General features: G+C 43.7%; 1 protein-coding gene across 2 annotated transcripts in view; it reads left to right on the top strand.

Moving 5' to 3' along the window:
- Positions 1-16,776, top strand: part of CD34 (CD34 molecule) — a 74,489-nt gene that overhangs the window by 31,222 nt on the left and 26,491 nt on the right. The window contains exon 1 of one of the 2 annotated variants that reach the window (XM_033917970.1): positions 1,205-1,627. The exons of the other annotated variant lie outside the window; for it this stretch is intronic. Coding sequence (XP_033773861.1) covers positions 1,549-1,627 — 79 coding nt within the window. The 5' untranslated portion in view covers positions 1,205-1,548. Of the gene's footprint in view, positions 1-1,204; positions 1,628-16,776 lie in introns of those variants that run through there. 2 annotated transcript variants of the gene reach the window in all.

Here is a 16,776-nt window from a genome sequence, read left to right as displayed (position 1 = left end):
GTGGTCTATCGGGTTTTTGGGGCAGGAGCGATCTTCCCACGCTCCTGCCCCGTGCAGATCGCTCACAGGAAATGGCTCAAGAGACTATGGGAGCTCAAGGCAGCCATTTCCTGTGAGCGATCTGCACGGGGCAGGAGCGTGGGAAGATCGCTCCTGCCTGAAAACCTGCTAGACCACCAGGTAAGGCTTAAGGGGGAGCTTTCAGGGCTTAAAATAGGGGCAGAACCAGCCCGAATATTATTCACGTTTTTTTCATATTTGCGGGCCGGCTCTGCCCCGAACCACCGCAAATACGGAGGGGGGGGGGGGTGTAGTAGAAATCTTCAGAAATTCTCCGCAACTTTCCAGTGATAGCAGTACCAAGACATCCTACACCTAGGACTGGGTAAGGCCTAGTCCACCCTCAGACAGAAAATCAAGTTTATTTAAACAACTTGTACTGTGTGAGCTGGAAGATTTCACTGGAGTCATAGAGCTTGTAGTTGCATGATTTTCAGAGAGAAGGTACATGCTAGTTTACTTACTGGTCCTGAAGAAAATGGGGGGTCTTTGACGGTTTCAGACTTTTTTCAAAGAGAGCATAAAAAAATTAGCCAACCCAACTTCCTGTATACATAACATAACATCGTGCTTCTAGACCGCATAACCATAAGTTCAATGTGGTTTACAAAAGATTATAAATGAAAAATTACAAGAAGAAAACACGATAGAAACTATTCAGTAAAATAGTTTGAAAAGAGGTAAGTTTTCAACTGAATTCTAAAATGTCGATAAGAGCAAGATGTGAGCAACACTGATCGAAATTCTTTATCATGGAAGGCGGCTTGGTATTTTGGTCTATGAAAAGGTATCATGACTTCCACACAGGTACCATGAATCTATGGAAATGTACAAAATCAAAGAGGCAACAACTGTGTAATTGATCCCAGGCTAATCACACGTGTGCCACAGGGGAAAATGAGCGCCAACCTCTTCCTGTGGCTACAAAGAGAATGTCTTCACAGAAATTTCAAATCCTGAAAATGGTATAAACCAGATGTGCAAAACCTGGTCCTCAAGGGCCACAAACAAGTTTTCTAGGAACAAGTGCAATGCATATTAACCTGATTCTCAGACCTAATATATGCAAATAAGCCTGAAGAAGACGCCCTGTGGCTATTCTGAAAAGCAGGGCTTGAAGAGCAGACCTGCAAATTTCTCCTGCAGAAGCACTCCAGGGAATGTGCCAATGTTTCTAGAGCACCAGGTCCCTTCGGGCTGAAGCCTGGTATGGCCAAAACTAATCGACCCTCTTCGCAGACTGGGTTGCACTCAGCTCTAGGTTTTTAGCTGAAAGAGATGGGAAGGAGCAGCATGAAAGGGTTAAAACAAGGAAGCACACCAGGGACTATTTAAGCTATGAGCTCAATGTTGGGGCAGAGAAACTCCACCTCACAACAGCCTGGAGCCACAGAACGCACACCACGGCTCCCCCTGGGCTGACCGCAGAGGGAAGTGCAGCCTGGAAAGTCAGAGAAGCAGCCGGCTCTTACCGTTCCAGGGGAAAAGATGCTTCGACCAAGGAGCAGGAGAGCACCGACGAGGGCACAGATCATCCGTTCCATAGTCTGTGTTCTGGCTCTAGCCGGTGAGTTACCGCAGGGGGCTTTGCTGAAGTATTAAGAAGAAGGACAGGAATACTTGTCAAAACTGTTATTATTTATACTCTACATAGGTGACATATGTATTGCATGTACCCCCCCCCCCTTTTAAATGCTCACAGAGAGGGAAGAGAAGTTTAATGTCTAAATTGTTTTTAAGAATAACAATTTGTGTGCTGTATAATATGACCCATACTGTACCAAGCACTGAGAAACAGGGAAATAATCTGTATCTGTGGCTATAGGTGAATCCTCCCCTAAAGACATAGACCCCAGTGAAATGCTGCCTCTCTCTGCATAGTTCTGAAACATGACATTTTAGATAACCTGTCCATATTCAGAGGTGCCAGACTCTGTTGGCGCTTACGTACCCTGTGTGCAGTGAGGGGAAATTTGTGCCTGGTATCATAAATTATTTCTTTATGGTAAATTAGTTCTTATAAACATATTCTGGGATGAATTCCAGTGTGTCCTCACCCCCCACCCCAGAATCCACCGATTGATGCAGTTTCATATGAATGAGAATAGCTGCCATCCGGCAGGACTGGTTTACTCTTTGTGTAGCCCAAAAAGCTTGAGTACCTGATTTGTAACCTGTACTGAGCTCCTTTGGGAGGACGGGCTAAAAAAATCAACTCCCACTTTTACAAAACTGTAGTGCGGTTTTTAGCGCTGGCAGCGGAGGTAACACCTCTGATGCTCATAGGAATTCTGTGAGCGTTGGAGCTCTTACTGCCACAGCTGGCACTACAAACCGCGCTACGGTTTAATAAAAGGGGGAGCAAGTAAAGAAATAAGCTGTCTAAGGTCCCTCTCAAGATCGGTAGCCAGACAGGTTTCCACCACAGGCAGCACCTCTCTCTCTGACTTCAGACTAGTGACAAAAAAGAGGTGCACACCCTCCAGCGTGTTCAGGGTGGACAGAGGGCTGCATCCATCAACCTCCCTCTACCTTGGCCTACCCTTAGGTGAGCCCATTCTGCCTTCTCAGGTGCTGAAATGCTTTCTAGATGTTCTGTGGTTTTTGCAGTTGGACACCGCAATGAGAGGAGCCCAGTTATAGTTACACAGATGGTGTGCGATAGCATTGCACACGATCTTCACTTAACGTCAGCCTCAGTGCACGACGAGTGTTCTTTGGGAAATTGTTTTGTTGGGAGGAGGGGGTGGGGGGAAATTTACATGTACATCTGGTTTGCATTTAAACTAGGGTTTGGCTGTGTGTGACTACAATTAAGTCACTTTGAGAACTAAAAATCATTGCAAGTGTGCTGGGGCCCATGTACTGGCAAAGAGCTAGAAAGAAAAAGCCACAGGATGCAAGAGCAGATCATCATTTATAAGTAAGCTGGACACCCCCCCCCCCATTCACCCTCAGAAATCTACTAGGATCCCACTCTGTTCTGAGAACCTCAAGCACCTTCCAGGGCAGAGCTTTCAGCACAATTGCCACAGATGGGCAACACACATCAGAATAACAGCCAACATAGAACATAAGAATTGCCATCTCTGGATTAGAGGTCTGCACGGGAACGGGGATCGCGGGAATCCCCCCATAACCCACGGGACTCCCACGGGGACCCCCCTCTAGCCAATGGGACTCCCACGGGGATGGAAGGCTTTGGAAGAAGGGTTCGTCCATATAATATAATGGTCACATCAGCCTTAGTAAAAGAGGGGGTTTATAAGTTAATTACCTGAACAGAAAACAAAAAAAAGGGTTCCACCAAAGAGATTCCACAAGGAAAACAGCAAAAGAAACTGTGGAATTGATGATCCTGTCAGAAGTAATTGCTGCTTTTTATGGGGATGGGCGGGGATGGAGGTAATTCCTTACGGGGACGGGTGGGGACGGAGAGAATCCTGACGGGGACAGGTGGGGATGGAGAGGATCCTGGCGGGGACGGGTGGGGACAGAGAGGATCCTGATGGGGACGGGCGGGGATGAGTGGGATTTCTGTCCCCGCATAACTCTCTACTCTGGATCAGACCCTGGGTCCATCAAGTCTGGTGATTCGCACACGTGGAGGCCCCGCCAGGTGTACCATGGCCTAGTTTTAGTCCCCATATCACTGTATGCTTCTCAAGGGAGATGTGCATCTAATTTACCCTTCCCCGTATCACTCTATGCCACTCTTAAGGAGATGTGCATCTAGTTTACCCTTAAATCCTAGAACAGTGGATTCTGCAATTACTTCCTCTGGGAGAGCATTCCAGGCGTCCACCACTCGCTGCGTGAAACAGAACTTCCTGATATTCGTCCTGGACCTCCCTCCTCAGCTTCAGTCTATGCCCTCTCAGAAACTTCATAATAGACTAGAAAACCATAGTCACATCTGCTCCCCACCCCCCCCACACCCCCATCGAAACCTCAAGAATCCATATCAGTGTATGCTAGCTCATTGGACGTCTCATACTCAAAATCTTTGCAATGTGCACCTTTGAATATATTACTGCATACTATATGTACAATTGAACTCGGGCCAGGGACAGAGGAAGATGGCTCTTAGAATAGACAAGTGTTGCACCTCGTTAATCTGCACCTAGACCAATATTTACCAAAGAAGCAAACATCTGAAATGGAAACTGGAGTTTTATAGGTCTCAGATGAGTGATGCAGAAAGTGTACAAGAGTAGAGATCTCCAGCCTGCAGGCATGCTTCCTGGGGAGGAGAGAGTGGCAGAGATATCTGAGGATAAAATGATGAGAGATATGCTGAAGTCACCTTTAATGCTTTTTAATCCTGTTTTCCACTATCTTGGTTAAGAGCTGACACAGTGGGTGATGTCATCACATCCTGTTAAAGCTGTCGTGACATTGTCATGACTGCAAACTGAGCATTATAGTATTTTGTAAACAGAGCCAAGGATTAGAACTAAAAAACAGGGAAATAAAGTGTCTCTCCCCAAGGTCAAAGGGGTTAGGTATGAGGTACAGGGAGATACAATAACACCCCAGGGTCATGGGGTGGATAACAGAGAGAGATGGCATTAGTGGCAAAAGTGGATAAAGGTGAGCCAGTTGATGTAGTGTATCTAGATTTTCAAAAAGCTTTTGACAAAGTTCCACATGAGAGGCTCCTGAGAAAATTAAAGAGTCATGGGATAGGTGGCAAAGTTCAGTTGTGGATTAGGAATTGGTTATCAGAAAGAAAACATAGGGTAGGGTTAAATGGTAATTTTTCTCAATGGAGGAGAGTAAACAGTGGAGTGCCACAGGGGTCTGTACTAGGACCGGTGCTATTTAACTTATTTATAAATGATCTGGAAATTGGAACGACTAGTGAGGTGGTTAAATTTGCAGATGACACTAAACTGTTCAAAGCTGTTAAAACTCATATAGATTGTGAAAATTTGCAGGCAGACCTTAGGAAATTGGAAGAATGGGCATCCAAGTGGCAGATGAAATTTAATGTGGATAAATGTAAAGTGATGCACATTCAGAAGAATAACCCAAATCACAGTTACTGGATGCTAAGGTCAACCTTGGGGGTTAGCGCCCAAGAAAAGGATCTGGGTGTCATTGTAGATAATACGTTGAAACCTTTCGCCCAATGTGTGGCGGCTGCCATAAAAGCAAACAGGATGCTAGGAATTATTTAAAAAGGGATGGTTAATAAGACTAAGAATGTTATAATGCCCCTGTATCACTCCATGGTGCAACCTCACCTAGAGTAATGTGTTCAGTTCTGGTCTTCTTATCTCAAGAAAGATATAGTGACACTAGAAAAGGTTCAAAAAAGAGCAAGCAACCAAGATGATAAAGGGGATGGAACTCCTCTCATATGAGGAGAGACTAAAAAGGTTAGGGCTCTTCAGCTTGGAAAAGAGACGGCTGAGGGGAGATAGGATTGAAGTCTACAGAATCCTGAGTGGAGTAGAACGGGTACAAGTGGACTGATTTTTCACCTGTCAAAATTACAAAGACTAGGGGACACTTGATGAAGTTACAGGGAAATACTTTTAAAACCAATAGGAAGATATATTTTTTCACTCATTGAATAGTTAAGCTCAGGAACGCATTGCCATAGGTTGTGGTAAGAGCGGATGGCGTAGCTGGTTTAAAGAAAGTTTTGTATAATTTCCTGGAGGAAAAGTCCATAGTCTGCTTGCCCTGGATCGGTAGCATGGAATGTTGCTACTCTTTGGGTTTTGGCCAGGTACTAGGGACCTGGATTGGCCAAGTTTATTGTACATTTGATTGAACGCTTATCAGATACTAAGCGTTTTACAACAGTAAAATAAGGGTAAGAACAAATTAAAAACATCAATGATAAACAAATTTTTATTCATATGAGCACAAAACACAAAATAAACGTACTAAGAACGAGCGACTGGGCTTGATGGACCACTGGTCTGACCCAGTAAAGTTGTTCTTATGTTCTTAAAGAAAGAGCCTTATGCCATGCATTTCTCCTGTCATGGTGTTCACTGCAGGAGGTTCTTGAAATGAAGGATAAACCGAAAACTTAAAATTCAAATCCATGTCTACATTAATCTGTTCCTGGCATAGTGGTACGTGCAGATGTCAACCTGTGGCTGAGGAATGAAGGTGCTGAAAGTGGGACGACAGAAACAAACATTTTCCAGGGTTCCAGCATGCCGATCCCAGCGCTTGTAAACTGATGGATGTGATTATAGCATGAGCTCTCCCGGAGCTCCTGCCTGAAATATCAGCATTTGTTGTATGTGTTTTACTTGGGTGATGGTGAATCTCCTTCACGCCCACATCCTCTCTTGCTGAGGTAATAAAAGGGTGAAACTACTTGGAAAAAATAAAACGCTAAAAATGGGAAGAGACTTTATCAGATACTTCCAGAGGTAAGAGGTTCCACCCTCTGACTTCCTGCCAAACAACCGATCACTTAGATGATAGAAATGTTTCTAACACAGAGCAGAATTTCAAGATGTAACTTATTACAAAACATTAACCAGAAATAGACCAAAAATAAACCCTACTCGGACTTTATCCAGCATGTATTTTCAGAGTAACGGGGTCCTTTGTTGTGGAACGCTCTTCCTTCCTACTTACATTTGGAGCGTTCCTTGTAGAAATTTAAATCGGGCTTAAAGATTTTTTTTTTTCTTTGAGAATGCATTCACTTAATTTGCTTGGAGCCTTTAAGCACCGCATGTACAAGTAGTGTACAATCAAGAAACAAAAGCATAAGAGTAAAAAACACATCATGATAGAAAAGGAACCCAATCCAAAAGCCAGCCCCCCCTCCCCCCCCCTCTGAAAAGATTCAGACTACAAAGAAAAGCATCCCTTCTTATACACATGTCATAAATTCTCCATTAGCTTTCTAATGGGTTGGATAAGTGCTAAACTTGAAATTATTCCCCCCAATCCTCCCCCTTCCAACTACTTCTCATCTGGTCACTGTACCAACAGTCCCAGGCTGGGCACCTCTGAAACCCTATGGCAAAGCCTCTAAATATGGCCACCAGGTGTCATCCTTAACAATGACCTTGGCTTCTTTCTGCTCTATCCCCCACCCCCATTAGGGTTTCTGAATACTGCCTCTGCAGTGTCTTCAGCCAACCTAAAAGCAGAAAATACATCTTGGAGATCAAAGAGTCATGAAAGAGCATAACCCTGCCATTGAGCCACCAGACCAGCATTTTTGTATTTTTAAACATCAGCTCAGTTTAAGGAAAGGCCTTGCCTATGCTACATCCTGTACAGTAAGGACATACTTCCATCAGCAGCACCTTCTGAGCTATGACTTTCGACTAAAGGGCCATCTTAATGCTAATAGACTTAGTCCTCTCATGAGGTTGAGCAGCCATAGTCTCAGCTGTGACTGGCACACAGTTGGGTCTCCCTGGCCTGCAAGTTAAAGCTGCCAACTGGATCCAGATTTGCAGGTCAAGGTTGAGCCCATTCTGGGTTTACACTGGTGCATGCTGGGGACTTGTAGTCTTGCTTTCCTAGGAAATTCAACAGGGAAATCAGAACTACAAGTCCCTGCTTGCCCCAAGATAAACCCAAGACTGGATCAATCGTATCCTGCAAATTTGGATCCAGTTAGCAGCCTTCCTGCTAGTTAACCACCTTTCAAAATCTATTTGTGTTCAATTCTGGTTAGCACACCTCAAAAAATAAAAATATAACAGAATTAGAAAAGGTACTGTACATAGAAGGGCGATTAAAAGTGATTAGGGCTGTTCAGATTGTAGAAGAAAGTGATGAGGAGGGATAAAATCAAAGTCTATAAAATCCTGAGTGGAATGGACAAATGTGAATCAATTGTTTATTTTTTCAGAACATACAAAGCCTAGGGGACATGCCATGAAGTAGTACATTTAAATTAAATCAGAAAAAATATGTTGGCACTCAGTGCACAGTTAAGCTCAAGAACTCATTGGCAGAGGTGGTTAAAGCAGTTGGTGTAGCAGGGTTTAAACAAAAAGTTTGGACAAATTCCTGAAAGCAAAGTCCACAAACTGTTTTTAAGGCAGACCTGGGAAAAGCCACTCCTTATCAAAACACACAAATCCTTAGCTTTTACTCAATTTAGCTATCTCAACGATAAAGATAAGTCTGCCTGTCTCAATATTTTCAATATTATTTACAAGAATCAATAGTGAAGAGTTTGAGATTTCACAATTTATTGACTGTAATAGCAATATTGGTGTTTAGTTTTAGAGACACAATCAGCACTACTGGAGTTTTTTTTGGCCAATGAACAATTGTGCTCTCTCGTTTGAGGAGGGGTTCCTTCCAGACGATGCTCTGAGGCCTTTTTTCTTCAGTTTATCTCCAATAACTTTGAATATTCAGCTTCTGTTATGTGTTTGATTTGGAAAGCCACTGGGGGTAAACAGCATGGAATCAGTTATTGGGGGGGGGGGGATCCTTCTAGGTGCTTGTAACCTGGATTTGCTGGTTTGGGAGGCAGGATGCTGGAACAGATGCACCTTTGGTCCAGTCTTATGTTCTTATACTGGAAGATCTCAGCTATCTAATAACAACTTGTAAAGAACTGAAAAATCACTGGCTGCGAGGAGTAATTCCACATAAGGTTCTACTCCAACTTCCACAAGGACTGAATTAATTAGGAAAATACTAAACTTTTGTGAATACACATAGCAATTCCCTTATTCCTATTTGTCTTGTTTGTCTGTTTTGATTAGCTTGTAAGCTCTGTCAAGCAGAGACTGTGTGTTACGTGTTTAATGTACCGCATTGTGTACGTCTAGCAGTGTTACAGAAATGTTTACTAGTAGTAATATCAGTTATCAGGTGGTGTATCATTATGACAAGCACTGGGCTGTTTCGCCCTGCACGTGACTAAATATCCCAAGAGAGGGTGAATAGAAAGATTACGTAGCAAGCATGAAGTCCAAAAAATTAGTTTTCCAACACAAGGCAGCTGATCCAGAGCTTGCTTAACAAACACACTGGCACAAAGACCTTGGCCTGGGAATTTGAGTGTTTGCAAGAAAGACATCTGGAAAAATTCAAAGGTGTTTGCTTGGGTAGCAGCTGTGCTTTGGGAGGTCAAATTGAAGGCATCGTCTCATTGCAGTATGGAAAGTTTATTGTCAAACACTCGAACCCACAAAACTGAGGCTCCGTAGGAATTATTAATTCTTTCATGAATTAAGTCATGACACCTGGTCTCCATTTGAGAAGAAAACTCTCCAGGGACTTTGGTTTTCCATCCTATGCTTTCATATTTAGGAAAGGAATTGGCTGTTTGGGTCCTTTCCAATACAATTTTTGGAGGGATTCTGAGGAATCGCTACTCTACGATGCCCTAATGATCCAACAGCCGAGAAAGGAAGAGTGTGTCTCTACAAAAACAAAACAGAGCTCTATGTTAATAGGTTTCACCAACAGGCTGCATCCGATGCACAAGCGTTCACAGCGGCTCTTGCCTTTGGGTTCACATATACAGAGATACTCCTCAAACAGCTCCACCCCTTACAAGAGGTCATTCTGTCAATAACTAGTGGCGTGAAAGTACCTTTATTAGTCAGAGGATTTGTTGCTGCACAAAACTGAATGTGGATAAATTCCCTTTTAGTGGAGAATACATCAATTCCCGATAAAGCCTGTAAGCGAAACATGTTGGGTTTTATAGGATCACTTCAAGTAAACAAATATTTTTTAACCTGAGCTATGGTTTGTTCTAGGGTTTTAGTTTTCTTTGGCAGCGAGCACTCTTTCCCCCCCCCCCCCCCCCCCCATTTTGTGTGATACACCTGCTTTTGTGAGTTTTCCTTTTTTACAATCCGATAGCCTTGTGCGGTGCAGAATGGTTTGTGGTTTATTTGGAATCAGCTGTACTGCCTCCTCTGATTCCTCTGGAAAGGAGAGAAGCTGTGTGCTTATCCTTCGGGGTGGGGGAGGCGGGGGGCAAGCTTTCATGAGAGCCTTAAGAAAGCTAAAATAGGGCTTAAGTGTTATCTTCCATCTCCACATGCAATGTCACACAATGCTGGGCAGCACCTCCCTTCCTACAGGCTGCGCTCTCTAAACAAACATGACCTAGCTGAAGAGATTTCAGGCTTATTCCAGGAAGTGTGTGAGTAGTACCAGCAGCTACATAAAGCTAAGAAAAAGCCTTAAGACTTCTAGGTGGGAAAATTAACATTTTGCAACATTACTGGTTCTCAAGCTTATGGAGATGACTCACTCCATTATCTTTGATAAAGGCATCTACAGGAAGGAAATACCTCATTAAACCATAAGCAGTAAGCGTAGAAACAAAAAGTAACTTCAGAAAAAGCTCAAGCCCACATCCATCCAGACATGAGTGTATGGATAGAGGAGGATCTCTAAAAACATAACTCCCTCGCCTCCTCCCAAATACTCTCGCTATACCTCTCAGTTCTAAGCGGTTCACAAGAATCAAAGAAACTGTACATACACAGTAAACTACAAGCTCCGATATTAAAATTTATCAAATGTGTCTTCAACATCTTTCTAAAAGCTTGAGAAGAACTAGAACCGAATGCTAACCTACTAAAACTCTTGTCCCAACATGCCACTTGATAGGCCAGGATTCGTATAAGTGCAACCTTTAACCGTGAGAAACGAAAATATAGAATTTTTATGCAATGATGGCTTTCTATTTATGAAACTGAAATGTTCTACTAAGTAGGCTGGCACCAAACCGTATAGTATTTTGTAACAAAAGCAAGCCATTTTGAAAAGTTTGATTCAACCGGGAGCCAGCATCTCCACACTGACTCTAGACATGAGTGCATGGACAGAGGAGGATCTCTAAAAATATAACCCCTGGCCTACTCCTAAACCCTTTCATCTCCACACTGACTCAAGATCTACAGTGTGTGGACAGAGAATAACTTCATTCAAAATATAACCCCTTACCTCCATGCTGACTCTAGGCCCCAATCATTAATATCTACACCAGGGGTGCCCAAAAGGTCGATCGCGATTGACCAGTAGATCACAAAGGCAACAAGAGTCGATCGCAGAGCCCATCCCGGGCTCCGCAATAGACTTGCATTGCCTTTGTGTTCTCCCTGTTCCCCGATGCCACAACAGGCCAGCAGCAACTATAGAAGCGCCGGGTACACCAACTTTCCCCCTCCCCTCCCCCCCAACATCAATTCTGGCCCGGAACTTCCTCTCCAACGTCAAAATTAACGTCGGGGGGGGGGGGGGGGAAAGGCTGCTGGCCTGTTGCGGCGTCGGGGAGAACTCGGTGGCAACGGCGATGGCTTGGGGGCCTGTTCCCAGACAACAGCCCCGGCGGTGGCTTGGGGAGAAAGAAAGGATGGACAGAGAAAGAAAGGGAGAACGGACAGAGAAAGAAAGGGGTGACAGAAGAACAGGAAGGCAGAAGGATAGGGAGGCAGAACAGGGAGACAGAAAGAAAGACAGAGAGCCAGAGAAAGAAAGTAAGAAAAGGGGACAGGGAGACAGAGAGAAAAAGAAAGAAAGGGAGGCAGGGAGACAGAAAGAAAGGGGAGGGGGCAGGGAGAGGAAGAAAAGGTTGGGGGAGGGAATGGAGTGTGTCAGGTGACAGGGGGCAGGCAGGGAGAGAGGAAGAAAAAGTTGGACTCATGGAAGGACAGAGATGTTGGTTGGGGAATAGAATGAGGTCTGGAGGAGACGAAGCATGCAGGAGACAGAAAGAAGGGAAGAAATATTGGATGCACAATCAGAAGATGAAAGTGCAACCAGAGACTCATGAAATCACCAAACAACAACGGTAGGAAAAATGATTTTATTTTCAATTTAGTGATCAAAATGTGTCTGTTTTGAGAATTTATATCTGCTGTCTATATCAGTGGTTCCCAACTCTGTCCTGGAGGACCACCAGGCCAATCGGGTTTTCAGGATAGCCCTAATGAATATGCATGGAACAGATCTGCATGCCTGTCACTTCTATTATATGCAAATCTCTCTCATGCATATTCATTAGGGCTATCCTGAAAACCCGATTGGCCTGGTGTTCCTCCAGGACAGGGTTGGGAACCACTGGTCTATATTTTGCACAATGGCCCCCTTTTACTAAACCACAGTAGCAGATTTTAGCGCAGGGAGCTTATGAGCGTCAAGAGCAGCATGGGGCATTCAGCACAACTCCCTGTGCTAAATACCGCTATCGTGATTTAGTAAAAAGGAGGGGGTATATTTGTCTATTTTTCTATAGTTGTTACTGAGGTGATATTGCATATTTTAAAGTCATCTGCCTTGACCTCTTTGAAAAAACCCCCGAATATAAATGATAATTAACATTTTCTCTGTGTACAGTGTGTTTTGTGGGGTTTTTTTATTTTATTTTATTGCTGGTAGATCATTTTGACTTGGTCATTTTAAAAAGCAGCTTACAAGCCAAAAAAGTGTGGGCACCCCAATCTACATTGTTGCCAGGTGGAAAACTCTATTCTGTTTCCATTTAGTCATGGTGGCCAAGTTGAGAAATATCCTAAGATAAAAACTAAAGACTGTGGAAGGAGGACTGTGGACTGAGGAAAGCGTGTTCGCCAAAACACGGACCGTGTAGGGTCCGGTTGGACAAACACACATGTACTACATACTTAGACTTATATTTGTATTTTTATGATTTTTACTGTGAAGAGCAAATAATAAATCATCTTTCAGAACATCCACAGTCTTTTGTTTTAATCGTTGGATTGTTCTCACTGTGGAATATTGGGTCTTCTTTTTGTTTTTGTTAAGAAATATCCTAAAACAAGTCATCCATCCTTAAAGGGAAGCCATCAGGAAGAACTGTTCTCGAACGAGGCTATCCCTAAATATATGTGGTATCAAATTTACACTCAACAAAATGGACACCCCCCCTCCCCGGATTCCATGTAGGTTGCCAAAATTTGGGCACAGATCCCAGATTTGCATGCAAACTAATTAGTTAATGTTCAATGCAATCAAGAACTGGTGTTGATTAGCACTCATTTGGATTTACAAGCTGATCTGCTTTGTGTCCTATTCTATAAATTGCTTGCAAATCAAAAGGGGCATGGCAATGAGAGAGGCATGGGTGGGCCAAGGGGTGTTCCTAGAAATTAGGCACAATGTTATAGAAAAGGGTCATTTTGGCATTCAACTACTATTAGTTGCTTTTGCTGGATGTCGGGAGTGGGGTGGGGGAGCAATTGCCATGCTTGTCCTAGTCAGATACTTCATAGAAAACAAGCAGAAATACCACAGCATGCAATGAATAGCCTTTATTGGTATAACCTGGAGGAGAGACCAAGACCAGTACCAAAACCTGAGTATAGTAGGTCAGGAATGGGTGTCTCTCCGTTCCTTACAAGTCTACGCTATCATAACTACAGTTACAGAATACCCACTAGGAGCACTCCACAAGGCACATAAGAAAGCAAGAGGAACAGAAATAAAATTGGTTACATTGCAGTGTGACCTGCATGAGTAGGCTGAGGGCTGATTGGGTGCATTGGGATGGGAATGATGTCCCCAGCAGAGAGCAAGAGAAGGAGTAAGAGAATATGGATGAGTGTAGGAGAGGCATGGGGGGACTGGGCCACAATCAAGATGCACACAGGTAGAGTGGGGATGGCTGAACGAGAGAGAGAAGGGCTGAGAAGAGGGTGGAGGACAAGAGGGAGGGTGAAGTGGTGAAATCAAAAAGTGAGTGATGTGGTGTTGAGGGGGTTAAGTGGTTTGAGGTGAAGACAGAGATTGGGGAAAGTCAGTACAGTCAAACCTTGGTTTGCGAGCATAATTCGTTCCAGAAGCATGCTTGTAATCCAAAGCAAATTTCCCCATAGGAAAAAAACGGAAACGCAGACGATTCGTTCCACAATCCAAAAACTTTAATACAAAATACTATACGTACTTGTATTGCAAGACCTCACTCGTTTAGAACAGTCACTACTCTCGTGCAGCATCAGAGACAGAACCATCGGCTCTCAGCTGTGATGCATGTATGTACTTGTATTGCAAGAACTTACTTGTATATCAAGTTAAAATTTAATAAAATGTTTTGCTTGTCTTGCAAACCAAGTTACTTGCAATCCAAGGTTTTACTGTATTAGGAGGAGGAGTTGGTACACAAGAGTTGGGGGGGGGGGGGAGGGAAGAAGTGGGCATTAGGCACCTCCATAGTGGACAATGATTTATCCTGGATATGGGAGAGTTTCCTAGGTCTAGATTGCTGAGACAAGTCAGACTTGTTGGGCAATAAGCCAAGGCGCCCCTGGAAGGATATGCTAGAACTTGCGGACATTCAGAGATAAGTCCCTCCTTTTAACTGATTGAATGAATATTGATGTTTGGGACTTTCTTTTCTTGTACTATGATTCACGGATACACTGATTACTGTGTGAATCAATCTGCTCCAGGCTATGCATCTAAAGAGAAATATCCATGCTACTGAACTCAAGGGGATGCCCATCTCCCAATTCACCTAGCAAATATTCATGATGTTGGAATGCTTCCAGTTGTGGCAGTCCTGTAAATAAGAACATAAGAGCTGCCATACTGGGACAGACTGAAGGTCCATCAAGCCCAGTATCTTGTTTCCAGCAGTGGCCAACCCATGTCCCAAGTACCTGGCAAAACCCAAAGAGTAGCAACATTCCAGAGCTGGTATTGTGATGTCATAATGCCTCATTCCACCAATGCCCAAGAGCCAACCTCAGCAGTGATGTCTCAATAGCTTAATTGTTCTACACTTGGCTCACATAAGAACATAAGAGTTGTCATACTGGGACAGACCGAAGGTCCATCAAGCCCAGTATCCTGTTTCCAGCAGTGGCCAACCCAAGTGACAAGTACCTGGCAAGATCCCAAGTAGTAAAACAGATTCTATGCTGCTTATCCTAGGAATAAGCAGTGGATTTCGCCAAGCCATCTCAATAATGGCCTATGGACTTCTCTTTTAGGAATTTATTCAAGCCTTTTTTTAAACACCGCTAAGCTAACTGATTCTCCACATTCTCTGGCAACAAATTCTACCTGTTTGATTTTTGGTATGAAAATAAAACCTGTTGTGATGCTTGCCTACCAGTTAACACCCTTTACTATAGCATAGCAAGTCTGAACTTTATCTTGATCCTTTTAGGTGAAATTATTCTCAAGAAACATATGTATTGTTTTGTCTCCTATACCAAAATATCCCCACCTCCTGGACTCTGCATACCTGCTTCATTTGATTGTTGATTTTCTTCCATTGATTTGTTGCTTTTACTGTGCCAGTAAAGAGTGCTGACAGATGGATTTACAAAAACCTGTCAGCCACACTCCACAAATGAACAAAACCAAAAGGTCTGTGGGCTTGCTGATGAACAGATGGCGATGAAACTGGCAGGCATACGGCATTTAAAATCAGCAGTCAGGGTGCTATGGCAGGACTTTGGTTCTGAAAGGGAAAAGTGAAGCACACAAGCCTTGGAAGAGGTGGGGTCCCTGGGAAAACAGCAGGTTTATAGCCTCCAGCCGGATGAGTGCTGGCAACAGAACTTGTTGGAAGAGGCAGATTGTTGAACCTGGAAGAGGAGCTGTGATTAGCTCCACTGTATGTTTAGCAGAGTCCCTGAGCTCCCAAAACAGGAGGAGAGCATGAAGTACATGGAAAGTTATTTGTTCTGGAGAGTTAGTGGGAAAGAAAGTGATGGGAGAGCTGGGAAGCAGATGAGCATTGCAGAGAGAAAGAGAGAGTGTATTTCTAGAGAGATCTCTGAATTTCCATTGGCTCTGCCTGTGTTGCTGGATTCTTTCACTTTGATAGTACTCAAGTTGTCATAATTTCATCTCTCGATTTCGTGTTCCAAATATTATTCATGCTGGTCTCTGGCAACTTCTATAAGCATGATGTAACATCAACAAAAGCAGAGAGGAGTCAGAAAGTGTGAACTACTTGAGGTATGGGTCCTAGCCCCTGCTTCCACTTCAGAAAATGAGAATAAATGAAGGTGATCTGCAGAGGTTAACAAGTGCTTGGGACTGTAGTGAAAGCTGGTAACAGTTCAATAAAGCTCAGTTATCTCTTGCTGATCATGCATGACATACAGTATGGGAGTATACAGGAAGAAGATGTACAGTAAAGGCTGAAAAAATGTGGGTTACACAGGAGGAAACCCTAAATGATCCAACAAATCCAAATACGAGGGGAATTGGAAATTATGCATCTTCCTGTAAAAGTAGGATGTTCACATACATGTGGTTAAATGGTCCTCTGTCTACTGATGCAGGCCAAAGTATTGGTCAATAAATGGGATTATCAACCAACCAATCAGAACCTATGTGGAGAATGCAAAGCTTTTAATGTTTTCTTCATTCATTCTGTGGCATGAATAGGCTATCATATGGTGCAAAGCCATTTGCCCAATTCACAGTGCAGGAATGGTTAAGCTAAATTGAGGGGAGGCATTCCCAGGGGTGTATTTTGAGCAGGATCAGAACTATATGCACCAGGCCCAGGACAAATATCAGGAAATTCTGCTTCGCACAACGAGTGGTGGACGCTTGGAACGCACTCCCAGAGGAGGTCATGATGGAGACCACCATTCCGGGATTCAAGGGCAAGTTGGATGCACACCTTATCGCAAATCACATCGAGGGATACGAGTAAACAAGGTTTCTCAACAGGGAACACCTGGCATGGCCTCCGCGGGTGCGGGTCGCCAGACTGGATGGACCTAGGGTCTGATCTGGCGAAGCCATTTC

The sequence above is a fragment of the Geotrypetes seraphini genome, chromosome 13, assembly GCF_902459505.1.
Source record: "Geotrypetes seraphini chromosome 13, aGeoSer1.1, whole genome shotgun sequence".
In the NCBI taxonomy this organism is placed as follows: Eukaryota; Metazoa; Chordata; class Amphibia; order Gymnophiona; family Dermophiidae; genus Geotrypetes; species Geotrypetes seraphini.
The sequence above is the reverse complement of the archived record's forward strand: the minus strand, read 5'-3'. Positions and strand labels throughout refer to the sequence as shown.